Here is a 16,718-nt window from a genome sequence, read left to right as displayed (position 1 = left end):
AAGCCACATTTTTTATTTTTAGATACGTGAAGGGCCGCAGAAAAAATAGCTAATGTCTTATTAAAGAAATGACAACTTTGCATGAGATAAAACTCCTTATAGTTTATAAATCTTTCTTTAATTGCTTCTGATAATTTCAGCTATACACAGAAAGTGAACATGCAGAAAGTGAAGTTTAGATAGTTTTTTCACTTTCTGCATGTTGCACTGCTTTCAGCTGTGTATAGCTGAAATTATCAAAAGCAATTAAGGAAAGATTTATCAACTGCACGAGACAAGATTTTGGTGTAGTCCTCTAGGCGTTTTTGTAGAGGGGAGAATGAGTATCCGACTTGTGCCTGGAAAACTTGTGCCTTAAGTGTCCGGTGGTCGTGTCCATAACCGCCTTCAGCTCTCACCTCCTCCAGCACCGGACACAACCGCCATCTTACATCAAGCAGTCACCGCCAGGAGAGGTGCCGAATTTCGCGAGAGTTCACGAGAACTTGCACAAGCTTCACTGCCTCCCATGGTTACCTTACGTTCTGGAACGCTGCCCGCCTCACTGCTGTAACCTCACGCAAGCGCTTTCCTGCGTCGGTACGCGATTGTGAGGTGGAGTGGAGGGGACAATCGCGTACCGACGCAGGAAAGTGCTTGGAGAGAGCGAGACCAGAAGGCTTTGAGCATGCGCAAATGCTCAAAGCCTAGTCCAGCCCGGCACAGGAAGGAGGATCTCTCTCGCACCGCCCAGCCCAACCCAACGAGGGAGGATCTTCGGGCACTGGCACTGGCACATCCTGTGCATTGGTGCCGGTGCCCAATCGGGTAAGAGTTGTCTTTGCGGTGCTGGTGGGGATGTAGGATCGCGGGGGAGACGCGAGTGGGGGGGGTAGGATGCCGGTTCGCAGGGGGAATGCTGGATCAGAATGAAAAAAAAATTTGTACAACGCGCTCACACGTATAACGCGCATGGTTATGCACGGTTTGTAAAATCGTGTATAACGCGCGCGTAATATGCGTGAAAATACGGTAGATTAGAAATATGTCTCATGCGCATGCATCAAAGGAGCGTCTCATGCATGTTTGTTAAAAGTTCAAAAACAAGTATTCGGGGTAAGGGCACCAAGTCCCGCCAAAGCAGTGTAGGAAAAAAAAAAAAAAAAAAGCATTCATATCTTGTATTTTCATATTTGTATGGCTTGCTTGTAGGTAAGTCCTCCGCCCCCCTCATCTCCCTCCTTCCACGTGCGCTTATGATGCCCTAAAATAAGGCACGCCTAGGATTCACACTCACGCGTGCCAATAATGTAGCATCCCTTGGCGCCTGAGCATATTTATGCCTCTTACCGTGAACTATTCTGCGCCTGTGTCGGTCGCTTCCTCCAATGGTGAACCTCATTTGCATGCGAGGTTCTTTGAGCATCACTTGCTGTTTTGAAATCGGAAAATTTACCGGCGCTGCAGCAACCCACAGGATTTTAACATGGATCTTAGAGCATCAGGGCCTCCGTGTGGTGCCTGGATACTAATTGTGCATAGTTACAACTGTTTTTTTTAATGCAGTTCTTCTTCTTTGGTTAGTTACCTGGCCACTGGCATTGGATATTAGTGGTACCTGGATAGTGCCACAACCTTCTGCCCAGGTAAGATATTCAGTGGCACTCTCCAGTTAAGTGCTGCTGAAAATCTGAACATGACTTGAGTGACAGGACTTATCCAGGTAGGAATCTCTCCTACCCAAACAAGTTCTGCAGATTACTTACTGGCCCATTTAACATTATGCTTTCTGAAAATACATTTTAAGCAGTTCTTCTGAAATTTCCTAGAACTCTTTGGGGCAGCCATGATTGGAAAAGTGTCCCACTGACATCACAAAAGAGTTACCACAAAGTGATTGTGATGTCACTGATGTCGACAACTGCATCCAAATCATGCAAGATCTCATCTGAAACGCTTCCAAACACAGCTGTTCCATGAGCTTTTAGGGAATGAGCAGAGTAAAGGCATTCTACGAAATAATTTAACAGCAAAATATTTCAAGGATAGACACTGCTATTAAAATGTCAAGAATATTAAAAAAAAAAAAAAAAGTTAGCAAAGGAGCATATCCTTCCAATTGCAAGGTCATACAAATAAAGTACATAGACTGAGAAGCGCTGCGAGAAGTTAGCAGCACGAAATCAGAATTCACAGTATATCTATGCAGCGTAAGGAAAAAGGTTGGTTGGCTTAATTTAAGCATTACAGGGATCAGTTTTCAAAGGAAGTTATACACATAGGGGATTATTCTATAAACAGCTGACATGTAGGAGCCAGTAGACGCTCTATTGGCGCCCAAGTTAAATTGAGAAACGCTGTTTAACACGGCAAAAAAACCCCCAGTAAAATTAAAGCACCAACCGGCGCCTGAATAAAAGACGCCGGAATCACGCCTACATAGGCCCTTTACAAGCCCTTAATGCCACCGTGGGCATGGCTAAGGCCGGATGTACCATTAGGCGCGATGCGCCGGAAATGTAAGCCCGGAAAACCCTGGCGCCTATCTTTGATGGAGGTGCGGTTCTCTATAGCAGCGTCTCTCAAACTTTTTTTTTTTTTTAGCTCTGGCACACTAAACAGAACAAATGTTTTTCGAGGCACATTATAATTGAAATGATAAAATTGCAAAACCAAACAAAAAATTAAAATTTGAGAATTATTGATTTAAAGTTCTTTAAGCTATGTTTGGGCAATTGTGACAATGGTGAAACTAATGTAGACAGAATTGCTAATGGAGGTGCTTGTTTTTGAATGCACTTGTCTGGGCAGTTGTATCCTCACACACACACCGATGCTCATAACACCGACAGACCCTTGTGTTACGTGATGTATGTGTCATCTATTCTAGTGTATACCTATGAAGGGAATTTTTAAGAATAAAATAAAATTCTGGAATCTCTTTGGAGCACACCACTGAGCCTGGGCACACCGTTTGAGAGACGCTGCTCTATAGGGTGTCATTGCGTGATTTGACACACAATCGGCAGCCGCTTTTTTTAGGTGGCTGATGATATTGGCACCCTATGGAGAATCTGGACCTTACCGGAAGTTTGTAAATACATCTAACTGCCCCTCTACTATCTGTATGGTGGAGGGGGTGGGAGGAGGGTAGCGGACAAACATCCAGGGAGCAGTACCATTCAGCAGCTATACAGAGACGCTGGGTTTTTCAAGTGTACATCCTTTTATAAAAACACCCCCCAGATTACACATGTAGACAACAATGTGCACACATCTACATAAATCAAGTGCAGGCATGCTCTGGGACAGAGTCTGTGTGGGGGCACAGCGTTTATAAAAAGCACACACTCTACACGCAGATCTTCATAACTGTTTCTGAGCTGACGAAAATGCATGTGGCGTCGTTTTAGCCCCGATTTCTGTGGACCCGATATTCGGTCCACAAAAGGCAGCCGGGCTACTTCCCACGGTCAGCGGCAAACCCGGAAATTCAATGCCGGGGGGGCCCAATCTGGGCTAAGTTCAGCCGAGTTTGTCGTGGGCAGCCAAACCAATATTCGTCGGCCGATCGGCTAAATCAAAAGAACAAAACATAAGAAGAGCCGTACTGGGTCAGACCAAGGGTCCCTCCCTTGCCTGCCCACCTGCAACTAGCAAAAATCCTACATGATCTCAAGAAAAGTAGAAATGGTGGGGAGTGGGGTAGGGGGCGACCATTCGTTTATAAACTCCCTAGCCAAGAATAAATATTACATAGATCTAAAAAAAAAATATATATGCAGTTAGTCAAGCTTAAATGAATCCGTTTTCTTGACCTTCACCTGCATCACACTCTAGTAGCTGCTTTGCAAAGTACTCTGAAAGCCCTATTCCCCTTATAAACTGCATGAAAATAAATTAAATATACTGGCCGGAGGCCCGGACTGCATTCGTGAACAGTTCGGGAATGAATCTAGTTTAGCTCGTGTACAGAAACAGACTGCATCTTAGGCCACAGTCCAGTGTTCCAGAATTTCAGGCCCGGTGCTAGCAGGCGACCGCATTTCCGTCAAGGTCCTGCTCTTCATCGACTAGCAAATTGCTTTTGCACGGAGACTTCTTCCCTCCATCTTCTCCATGGTCAAGATGCGAGGACTGGAGCAGCTGACTCTCTGAAGCCTCTTGTAACACAACCTTAGAAGGTATAATTGCATTGCCTCTGACGGTAATATGCTCCCATCCTCCCTAGGAAAGTCCCAGACAATTGGAGAATTACAATGGAGGCTTGTTTCTTAAACAGCACTAATAATAATATAAACAATATGTATAACCACATTTATTACGGTTTTACAAAACTTAGGGAGGTCTACTAAAGGGCATTAAGACCTAAAGCACACTTAGGGCCATATTCTATAAATCCGCACATAACTCAGATTAGTTTAATTAGCTTAAATGGCGTGGTGATTGTCCACAGGAAAAGAGCCTGGATAGGCCTCGATGACGAAGACAGTAATCCAAATGAAGGAGCCGTGAAGAAAAAGATGGCAAATCACTCAGCAGTGGGCTATTCAAAATGTACTTTATTGATCGACCGCATGATGTGAACAGGTAGACTTAACGCTGACAATGTTTTGGCAATTCGGCAACCTATTTTTTCGATATAGCTTTCAATCCTCAACCCTATTCCTCTGCCCTCCAACCCAGCCCGCTGATTAACCATTCCCCTTTACTGTATACATGACATGCTCTTTGGAGCAGGGACTGTCTTCTTTGTTACTTTGTACAGCGCTGTGTACATCTGGTAGGACTATAGAAATAATAGTAGTAGTAGTGTGAAAGGTTTCTGTCTCTAGTAACCAGAGCTGAGATTGTGATGTCAAAATGCCTACTTCCACCAATAAGAGCCAACTTCCTCAGTGATGTCACAATGGCTAGATTGTCCTGTACTCCCTCTGCCCTCCAACCCAGCCAGCTGATTAACCGTTCCCCTTAACTGTATCCATGACATCCTGTTTGTCTGTCTTGCCTGTTTAGATTGTAAGCTCTTTTGAGCAGGGACTATTTTCTTATTCTTTGTGACTCTGTGCAGCGCTGCGTGCATCTGGTAGCGCTATAAAAATAATTAATAGTAGTCGTAGATTTATATTCATATAGTGCTTATGCCAAAGGCAGTGCGAGTCGAAACTTGGAACACAGTGAAAATCCACTGGTGACTAGGGCGAACCTCCTTCATTTGGAGTGTTAATTGACCATGCCATTGAAGTTAATTAAAATAATTTAAAAAAAAATTATTTATTCATTTTTAAATCAAATACATAGTGCAAACAGATGAACAAACAAGTAATATAACATATTGTACTCTGTTCCAATCCAATAATATACAATTATTAAATCTCCCCCTCCCCCTCCTGGATGTGTATAACAATCTTTCATAAATCAAAGGGAAATAATATTAATATTTCATGACTTGCAATATTTTATTAATAGACCCCAAATTTCCTTAAATAAATATTAAAAAAGTAACAAAGTAAGAGTTCCACATGGAACTCATAGCTACGCCTAAATCCAGGTAACCTCCGACGCCTAAGGATGCCTATCTGAAAAGTAAGCATGGCTAAGGGTGGAGCATAGGTGTGGTAGACTTAGGCATTGCTAGTATGAGTTAAACACCGGTAAATTAGGCCAGAACTTACCTCTAGAACGCCTACATCTGCTTAGGCGTCTCTAAGTGCAATTCTATACGTGGTGCCTAACGGGTGATTGACAACCGTGCAGAGCAGTGCCTACAATGTAGTTTCGAGTGTCATTAAAATTTGATTCAATCGCTTATCAAAGTTTCTAAGGCACCGTTTATAGAATCCGGCCCTTGGTGCATGTGAAAATACTGAACGCGAGACACGTTAAAAGCGTTTTGTGGTAAGAAACTGTTTGGTATGCTAAGCGTTGCCCTCATAGAATCCCCAGCTCTGAATGACCTGGAGATCAGAAGACCTGATCCAGGAATAAAAACCAGATCCCTTCCCTGGTAGGCCCCATGGTGGGAGGACCACATGACTGGGCAATGAGGAGCTTTCACTATAACTTCTTTTGCAAACGTTAGCAAAATGCACATATCCACTTACCAATAAAGGATAAGGTGTCTACAAAATTCTGCACATCATAATTAGGAGACACAAGGGTCCTTTAACTAAACTGTGATAAGCGCTAGCACACAATTATCACATATTAAAAAGACCATGCGGATCTTGCGCATACACAGTGCATGCTAAAAAAAAAAAATTATTTTTTTATTTTCTGGGAAGGGGGCACGTTTGGGGGTGGAGAGTGGGCGTGACAGCGCTAATCAGTTCGCGTGTGCGGCACTGCCATGCACTGATTGATTAGTGTAGGGTTAAGCGCGGGGGCCCTCGTCAGCTAGAACATAGGTGGTAGGTTGGGGCTCATGCTATAAGTTATTTTAACCGTGGCACTAATGACAAAATTAGCGCATGCCTATTGCTTGGGAAAAATCGGCCAAGACAAAAGTGCGTGGGAAAGATTCGCATAAGTGGTGCACTTTTGCTGCAGTTTTAGTAAAAGGGCCCCCCCCCCCCCGTAATGAAATATAACGAAGCAAATTAAACAGCGGAAGGATTTTACATCATCGATGAGGCATCCTGGCACTGGCCGTAAAAGAACAGCTAACCACACACATCTTTCATCATCAAAACAGAGAAAATATATAGGCCACAAACTCTAGATCCTTCCTGCGCTAGCAAATGGTTAATGCTGCCTTAAGGTTAATTCCTACCCCAATTCCGTAGTCCCAGGAGCTCCCTTTAGGTTCTTGTGGTTGCACTCCTGTTCGGTGACAGACTGTCCCACAGCTGAGACTATGGCTTCCCTGAACTTTGTCTGCTATTACCCAGACCTAGAAGAAAATGGAGACTGTAAGTTAATGTTTGTGTTATGGAAATTAAAAACAAAAATCCCCCCGATAATCCTTCTGATGTTTCTACGTTAGCGGAGCAGCAGAAGAATGACCACTAGTGCAATCAAGCACACCACAATAATATTATAAATTAATTTGCGAATACGGGAGGGTCCTCAGTTTTCACAACTCTGGATAGGGGAACTCCATAGTATCCCTCTAATCCAAAGAGTTGGCGATTAAATCAAACCCAACAGGTCAATGGTTACGAAGCATCCCTGGATCGCTCCCGGTTGTGCGGTGAATAACAGAAAAGTGAAGTGGTGCAATAATTCTACGAATACATCACAGCTTAAAATTCAACTGCTGTTGCTGAATAAGAGAACACTTCCAGCGTCCACAGTCCATACCAACGATGTCAAAACCCAAATTTCACAGTCATCAACGGCTGCAAGTTTCAAGTTTCTTAGGATTTTATATACCGCCTATCAAGGTTATCTAAGCGGTTTTTACAATCAGGTACTCAAGCATTTTCCCTCTCTGTCCCGGTGGGCTCACAATCTATCTAACGTACCTGGGGCTATGGAGGATTAAGTGACTTGCCCAGGGTCACAAGGAGCATGCGGAGCCATTAGTGTTGACATTTCAGCAAGATAAGTGCTGCTTTGATTTTTTTTTTTCATCTGTGTTGGCATTTTGATGACTGAAATTTGGGTCACGTAAAAAGATCACATAAAAATTGATTAAAACATACCCATTCAGTGTTATTCAACAAATATTGTTTATTGAGAGCTTCTATGCCGCTACTAATGACTGGGGAGCGGTTTACATGAGCTTCTGTAATGGTGTTACAATACAGAGTTAGCGTTTTTCGAGATGGTTTTCAATACAGACTTTTATACCATAATTAATCATCCTACATATATATACACATATAATACTCATTATTGACAATTAAGGGAAATCCTCAATTGAGGATGGAAACGTCCTTGTTTGATTCTTGATCAGATAAAGGCTTAGTTTATTTACACCATATACAGTGGTGCCTCACACAACGAACTTAATTGGTTCCAGGAGCAAGTTTGTTATGCGAAAAGTTCGTTATGTGAAACGCGTTTTCCCATAACAATACATGTTAAAAAAAATAATTCGTTCTGTAGCATAAAATATGCTAAGATGACATAAAAAAAGGTAAATTTTTTGTTATTATTTTTATTTAGATACATCTAAAAACATAATTGTTTTTTAAAACAACACACATTTTTTAAATTTAAAGACAGACTAAGTAGAGTCTAATTTTACAGTGAGAGAGGGCAGAGTCTCAGCGGCAAAAACTGGGACTTAACTGTTCATTTTTTTTTTCTAGCATCGGGGAAGCGGCGAGAGTAGCTCCGCCCCCCCCAACGCATCAGCAGTAGGCGCCGGGCCCCTGCGAGCCGACGGTCCGCCACCGCACAGGGAGCCAGGCGGAGAGAGGGCAGTTAAGCGCAGTGCCTGCGCGGAAGGATGCAGCTCGGGCGGCTTCGTTGTGTGAAACGAAGTTCGTTGTGGGAAGCAAGACATGAAGTTCGTTGTGCGCAGCGTTCGCTGTGCGAGGCGTTCGTTATGCGAGGCACCACTGTACTTACTTCAGCGGGCCAGATGCATTCCTACCCAACTTTGGTTCAGAAATATGGGCTTCGACCCAATTATATTTTTTCATATTTGCAGTTGCGACATTATGTACGCACCTTACCATCTGTAACTTTAACGAAGGTTGTTTTTGATTCTTTGAAGGAAGCTTTTCGTTTGGAGGCCCAATCTATGATTCCTTTGCGATTCTACCATAAATTTTTGTTGGAAGAGGCCCCTGGTTTTGATTTTGTTTCTTTGAGTGAGCGTTGGTCTGTTGATTTGGGGACTGTTATTTCTGCAGAATTGCTTAAAGGAACTCTGAAGTCTTTTACGCAGTCCTGGGTTTCTATTTCCTTACTTGAATTGCAATATAAATTGCTTATGGGGGTTTATATTTCACCTGCCAGAGCATATCGTGCTGCGCTTCGTCAGGATTCTTGTTGTCCTAAATGTGGGGGAATAAATGCAACTTTGGGGCATATGTTTTATTTTTGTCGTTATTTTGCGTTTTTGGAAGATTCTACATCATCACATTGCTCAGCTTTGGAACACTCATTGCTTGCCTCATCCAAAGATGCTCTTCACTACTTCGGCCTTGACTCATCCAGTTCCGAGAGGCCTATGTCTTTTCTTGAAGCGTGCCTTATTGTTTGGGAAAAAAAGCTATTTTAGTTCATTGGCTTGATGTTCATCCTCCTACTTTGGCACAATGGAGATCCTTGATGATTTATCAATTGAGGATGGAACGTTGTGACGTTACTGATTTGGACTCTGTGAAGGGCCATCAATTACAAATTACTTGGGAGCCTTTCTGGGCCTCTTTGACCGGGAATGCTCGTAGCAATGTATTGAATGTTTGATTGTGTGGTTCATTTTAGTATGGAATGTGCTAAGTACTCTTCTACTGCTCTATGCCTTTAATTATTATTAAGTTTGGGGTTTTTTTTTATTTTGTTATTTTCGGGTGGGGGGGGAGGGTTTTATGGTATCAAAATGTGGTCTCTGTTATTTTCTGTGTCTCGTAGTTTTTTGATTGTGCTTTTGACCAATAAAACGTTTTTGCAATATACATATAATACTAAGATCGTGTACTATATTCATACTAAATCATACTTATTTGCACCTATTGGCAATAGCTATAAAATATTTTTTTAAAAAGCAGTCAGACATCTATGGAATCTTTCCCAAATCAGTTATAGAACTTAAAAATGTAAAATCAGCCAGTCTAAAAAACACATACCTTCTCTTTTCTCCGTTGCAAACTGCAACTGTGGTAAAACCATTGTCAGGTGAAGGACTTTAATTTAAAAAGCCCAGTGTGCCAAGATCAAGGGTCATATAAATTACTGGTGCAATAGTTCAACAAGTGAGGCTAAGAGGTTCTAAAATGTAGAATACCTCAATAATACAAAACCAAAAGATACAAAGCATTGTGCAACTTCTGACCTGGGCTTAAAAATGATTTACAAACAACAGAAATACAATAACCAATTATATATATATTTTTTAAATCCAAAATCAAATAAATAGGAGCAATATAGTCAAAACCATTTTGGTACCATAAATCCACAGATATCCTAACAAACAGAAATCCTTGAAATCATTCAGGTTTCAAATAGTTTGGTACCAACAAACAGAAATTGCTGAAACCTAACATAATTCTATTGTTTGAATTATGTTAGATTGCATGAATTTCTTACATTTTACATTGGAGCTTTGGACCTCTATTCTTTCTTTTTAAATTGAAAATGTTTTATTGTGATGAAGATATAGACACAGCCACTGCACAGAAACAAATACGCAGAAAACACTGCAAAACAATAGTGCAAAAGCCAATCCACAAGCAACCAGACTAAGAATGGAACATCTAATAGAGTAGAACACAGGTCGCAATAACTACAACCTCCTGTAATTATCCCCAACATCCCTCCCCCTCCCCTCATAAAACAAAACCACACAACAAGCATAATCAAAACCCCCCCATCAAGTCCAGTGCGTAATCGAGACCGCAAAAGAAAATTCTTCCTGATGCAATCATCTGCCTGTTTGTGGATCGGCTGCCTATTTGTGTTCTTGGCACAGTAAGGATGGGTCACGGGCGTATCTCTGGAATACGCATATAGCTTATAGAATACTATAAGTTACATACACTTAAGGCACAATTAGGTGCCAACAGTTACAACTTCCATTGACTTGGCATAACTGATGATAACCAACTTTAGGCACGCCAATGCCAACCTACAGAATCTTGGTGTCAAGAAGCCATTATAGAACTGGTGCTAAGCGCATGGCATTGGGGTGTCTAAACCTTGCCGCCAATTTATAGAATCGTTATCTTAGGTGTAGAATGCACCAACCTGGTCAAGGGGTCCTACTGATACTTTTCGGATGTTATTTGAAACGTGTTCCCAGCTGGATCCCTGGGGATAACTTGGAGTAATTCCCTGGCGAAACCACAAATTGCCTGTGAAAACAAGCAGCATTGGACACAAGTAAGGTGCTACTCACGATGTAGAACCTTCTGCTACACAAAAAAAATGGAAAAAGCGAGTCGTCGTGCAGACTTTTTGGATTGCATAGATCATCTTGAGAGCCTCCCTACATGTGGTAAGATCCAAGGCAGACCTGAGAAGTCCACCACAGATCGACTTACTGAACTGTGCATTCTGTCCAAGGTACAGAAAATGTAGTCAATCAAAACAAATTTTACCAACTTCTTCCCAAATACTAAAAATAAGTGTATAAATCAATAAATATTTAAATATTCGATGAATAAATTATATATATAAAAAAAATAAATTTTTTTGAATATAAATATATAATTTATATAAATAATGAAAAGTGCTCAGTGTCATATCTCTTGCATGCGAGCCACATAGAGATCAGAGAGGGACCATCATATCACTTTTCAGTCCCTGTTCACAAGAGGAACATTGCATATTGTAATCAAAAAATGAAATAGATAACAAGATAAAAAGAATGTAACACTTATCTTATATGATGGTCTGTAGTTGTGGCTCTGTAGAAAGTTAGGTCACAAAGAGGTGATGAAAATCATTTTCAAAACAGTGAAGTAGTGCAAAGACAGGAGTCAATCTGCTCCTGTGTGAAAAAACTAAACTCCTCAACTCAGTGCCTGAGTTTCGCCAGAGAGGCTTCTTCAGGAGGAGGGATCTCTTGAAGCCGTTAGTAAATATCAAAACGCTAACGCTGAAATGTAGCCCACACTACACATTGCCACAGACTATCAAGAAACAAAACTTCTGCCTGTGGGCATTTAGTGAAAAGGTGAGGGAGACCCTGCTCCAGTATTTCAGAAAACTGTTTAGGTTAAATGAGAACGGAAATGCTGCTACTACAATGGAGAGTTAAGTGACTTGCCCAAGGTCACAGGGAATGGAACCCAGTTCAAACAAATTGAAAACTTATCTTTAAGCAGAACTAAAAAAAAAAAAAAAAAAAAAGAATCTCGTTCATGATGAGATTTCTATCCGTTTCCTAGGTTTCGGAAAAGTGCTTTAGTGCAGCACTCTACTAGAGGTCACCCTCTTAATCTCCCAGTGTTTCTTGTCCCCTCCCAAAGTGATACCAGCCAAGGATAGTAGATTCTGTGATACTGTGTGAAAACACATAAGTGGATTTTTCTAAAATGGCTAACGTACATGTATTTTTTTCCTGAAATACTGGCACATACATGTTTATGTTTCATGCTGTATTTGTTGTTATTTAAGACAATGTTCTTCAACCTTTTGACACCTATGGACCGGTGGAAATAAAATAATTATTTTGTGGACCGGCACCGGTCCGTGGACCGGCAGTTGAAGAACATTGGGCTAAGTCGTGCCCATCTCCACCTAATCTCTTCCCCAGACCCTGCCCCCATAACAGTACTAATTGTAACACCATTTTTTTCCCATTCATTTTTCATTTATACACACAATATAATTGTATTAACAACACATAATGGTTGACCACAAAATTAAAATACACAAAGCACACTGTATGCTTTTTAACATTCCAGATAACAGATAACCTCATGCAAATGCTGGACCAAAAACTAAAAGTGATAATATTTACAAACAAACCCTAAGATGCAAGACTCTGCAAGCAGTACAACCCCAGAGGAAAAGAAACAAATGCATTTCTGCCTGAACAGACAAATCAATCACTAAATAAAAAAAATTAAAGCATTTCCCCTACCGTTGTTGTCTCTCTCCCTCCATGTGCCTTGCCTTCTGGCCTGCCCCCTGGTGTTATCTTTGGGCCAGTCCACTATGCGATCAACGCAGCGTCTTCGGGCTGGCTCCCTGAGTGCTACATTGCACAAAGCTTTGGGCAGCAGCTCCTCGCGCGCGTCCCGCACCTCATCTGAAAGCCTTCCCTCTTCCGGTTCAGGCGCAGGCCGCGCGTAGGAGCCTTTTCCCACAGCTTTGTGCACTGCAGCACTCGGGGAGCTGGCCCGAAGTCGCTGCGTTGATTACACCGTGGACCGGCGGCTAAAGAACGCTGTCTTGGACCCGATGGACGTGCCGGCCCTGTGGACTGGCAGAAAATTTCTGTGGACTGACACCAGTCCACGGACTGACGGTTGAAGAACACCGATTTAAGACATATGTTTCTGAAATGGATGCCGCTGCCTCATGCGAGCATAAAACGTCCATTTCACTGTGTATCTTAGAACAGGCTGTATGTTGGCAGATTCTGTTCTAAAATACTAGTGGAACTTGAAGTGTCCTGACCTGGATATCTCAATTCCAATTTGCTCGTTCTTTCTAAAATGCCACTCCAGACCTGTGCAGAAAAATGGACTGGATTAAGTTAGGGGTGCAAAACTATAGGCAAAGAAGACAGACTGAGGAGCACCTGCTTCCTCATGCATTTCAATTTCCATACCATCATGGGCCAAAAGTAACAAACTCAAACTGAACGCAACCAAAACCAAAATCTTCTGGTTCCACACACCCCTCCCTTCAACAAACAGCTCTCAATAGCATTGTCTTGCCATCTGGCGTTAAAATAGATATGGAAGAATCCTCCAACATAGTGATAGTGTGGTGTTATACTGGACTCCACACTATCTCTCGGACCGCAGTTCTCTAACTTCTGGGGAAAAAAACTTTCTTCCACGAACGACACTTCTCCGTACTAGTACTGATGTTTATTCTGTCACAGCTGGACTACTGCAACTCCCTCTACGGAGGCATCAACACAACATTGACCTGTAAACTGCAACTAATCCAAAACTAATCACTATCTCTCGAACCGCAGTTCTCTAACCTCTGGAAAAAAACTTTCTTCCACGAACGACACTTTGCCATACTCGTACTGATGTTTATTCTGTCACAGCTTGACTACTGCAACTCCCTCTATGGAGGCATCAACACAACATTGACTTGTAAACTGCAACTAATCCAAAACTAATCATTATCTCTCGAACCGCAGTTCTCTAACCTCTGGGAAAAAACTTTCTTCTCCATGAGACAGCTGAGACTCATAAGACCCTACTTCCACGAACGACACTTCACCGTACTAGTACTGATGTTTATTCTGTCATAGCTTGACTACTGCAACTCCCTCTACGGAGGCATCAACACAACATTGACTTGTAAACTGCAACTAATCTAAAACGAATCCAAAATAATGCAAACCAATCTCCACATATCTCAAACAGTTCCACTGTCTACCCGTCACTACTCGAACAAAGTTCAAAACCTGCATAATCTTCCACATCTTACATGGAAACTCTGCCTTGCCACGCATAAATTCACTTCCTCATGGTCCACCCTGACCAGAAATCTCAGTAAGCTTCTGATGAACTATCCCACAACAAAAGGCCTCAAGTGCAAATGCATTTTCAACGCTACGTTTACGTACATCGGAACAAAGGCATGGAGCATCCTCAAAACAGCTATCAGATCTGAACCGAACTACCTCGTGTTTTGAAAAAAAATTAAAGACTTATTTCTTCGACCCCATATTCAACACAGAAAATGACCCTTGAGCCTTCAAAATGCCTTGCTACCTCAATGATGCTATACACACCAACAACCACGTGACCTTGGTCTATGAGTTACCGCCTCCTTCTACCTCATACCATCACTCTTACAATACTTGCTTATCTCTTCCTATTTTGTACCTTCTCTCAATCTGAATTGTAATGTAACTTCTGTAGTATCGCTACATTGTACTAAATTGGATCTCCTTAAATTGTACTATAAGTCGCCTTGAACCTACTTAGGCATAGTGTGACTCATAAATCTCACATTAGATTAGATTCCTTTGAATATACAGCTTTCAGTAGAAAGAATCCGTAGGCATACTGTTGCATGAACAGTATAAAAATGGCTTTTTAAAAAAAAAAAAAAGACATTTGTAGGAATTTCCCATCACTTTTTCTCTATCTGATTTTTCACTATTTCCGTCCACTAGAAGTAAAATTATATGTTCCAGTCCACATTCTTCATTTTCTTTTCTTAAGATGCTGGTGGACATTTGCAAGTTTCTGAAAATTTAGTTCTCACTTTTAAATTAACAATTAGGTTCTTACCATTTTCATCCACAGCAAAGACAGACGTTTGTCCAACAGAGATTTGTTTTAATTTTTGCTTTTGAGGGGAAGGAACATGGTACCAACAGTCACCTAAAATAATGACAAACATTTAAAGGGTGATCTGAACAGAGCAATGGACACAAAATTATAGCATAGGAGAACAAACCACCCAGGGCTAGATTCTCAAAACTTTATGGTAGAAACCAATGGGCCTGCTGTCGCAGCCATTATTGTAGCGATTTCAAAAAGGCAAATTATTCTCAAAAAACCCCAAACTTACCTGGATAGATAATAGTGGAATATATGGAACATCTTTTGTTCTTTCATTTGTATGACACTGTTTCTGATTAAAAATCAATAAAGAATTAAAAAAAAAAACCCCAAAAACAAACAACGAAAACCATGCATGCAAATGAGGTTGACAGAAAGTTTGCTAAATTTATACATGAGATGAGTCACTGGTGATAGTACCGTATTTTCACGCATATAACGCGCGCGTTATACACGATTTTACAAACCAAGTATAACCATGCGCGTTATATTCGTGAGCGCGTTGTCCAAATTTTTTTTTACATAGTTCCCCCCCCCCCCCCCCCGATGTCCGATTCACCCCGCAGGACCGCTCGCACCCCCACCCCGAAGGACCGCTCGCACCCCCACAGCCTCCCACCCACCCCCCATCATGGAGAAGCTGCCTACCGTTGTCCTGCTGCTTCCTCTGCCGGCGGTCCCGCCCCTTCTCTGAGCCCTGCGTCTGCGCTGCTTCCTCTTCCGGCGGTCCCGCCCTTTCTCTGACACCAGAGGAGAGTTGGGGCGGCCAGAGGAGAGTTGGAGCGGGCGAAAGGAGAGTCGGGCGGCGACGGGAGAGTCGGGGCGGCATGCGCGGTATATGGGTGTGCACGCTATATAAAAATTTCTTTACAGAAATTACAGTTTCCTGCGCGCTATACCCGTGTGCGCGTTTTACACGGGTGCGCGGTATATGAGTGAAAATACGGTAATTGGCACATGTGCACAATACACCATGAAAGAGGCATAAATACGCATGTGCCTGGAAAAGGAATGCCATAGGCACACATTGCTTGCATGCCTTATTTGATCATAATATATGCTCACATCATAGGCTCGCAACACATGCGGCTGTAACCGCTGGACGCTCGTGTTGAAAAAATGAATAAAAACTACAATTCATATAAATCTTGCAATTTGCTTTTAATAACAAAACATAAAAATTGATTTCTATACCACATAACCGATAAGTTCAATGCGGTTAACAAAATTAAGAAATCAAACAATTGAATAAAATGCATCTATGGCCTAAAATTTGGAAAACAAATATGTTTTCAATTGCTTCCTAAAATGTTGGTAGGACACATTGGTAGGTCAAATGTTATCCTGAACCTCAGCCGGAAATACATAAGACATGGCTATAATATACACGCTCAATAAGCGTGCTTTTTGTCCACTCCCCCCTGCCCCCCCCAAAAAAATAAATACTATAATTTATGTGAATCATGTCTTTTTTATTTTGTTTCATTAACCACAGTCAAAACACGCGCCAGAGATGCGCTTTTCACAGTTCTGGCACAGTACAGGCACCTCCAAACCAGTCGCTGATATTTGTTCGCCAAAAGCCTACACTACACTTGGTGAATCACGCAGTGATGTTGAAGAATCCACCAG

The 16,718-nt window shown here is 41.9% G+C and overlaps 1 protein-coding gene across 2 annotated transcripts in view; it reads right to left on the bottom strand.

Annotated features, from left to right (window-relative positions):
• Positions 1 to 894: 894 nt before the first annotated feature.
• TECPR1 (tectonin beta-propeller repeat containing 1) overlaps positions 895 to 16,718 on the bottom strand; it is a 79,072-nt gene continuing 63,248 nt past the window's right edge. For both annotated transcript variants that reach the window (XM_033963529.1, XM_033963530.1), the window contains exons 22-25: positions 15,033 to 15,125; positions 10,843 to 10,949; positions 6,752 to 6,871; positions 895 to 4,206 (exon numbers count right to left, since the gene is read on the bottom strand). In XM_033963529.1, the coding sequence (XP_033819420.1) occupies positions 4,009 to 4,206; positions 6,752 to 6,871; positions 10,843 to 10,949; positions 15,033 to 15,125 (518 nt within the window). In that variant the 3' untranslated portion in view covers positions 895 to 4,008. The remainder of the gene's footprint in view (positions 4,207 to 6,751; positions 6,872 to 10,842; positions 10,950 to 15,032; positions 15,126 to 16,718) is intronic.

The sequence above is a fragment of the Geotrypetes seraphini genome, chromosome 11 (assembly GCF_902459505.1).
Source record: "Geotrypetes seraphini chromosome 11, aGeoSer1.1, whole genome shotgun sequence".
Lineage (NCBI taxonomy): Eukaryota > Metazoa > Chordata > Amphibia > Gymnophiona > Dermophiidae > Geotrypetes > Geotrypetes seraphini.
The sequence above is the reverse complement of the archived record's forward strand: the minus strand, read 5'-3'. Positions and strand labels throughout refer to the sequence as shown.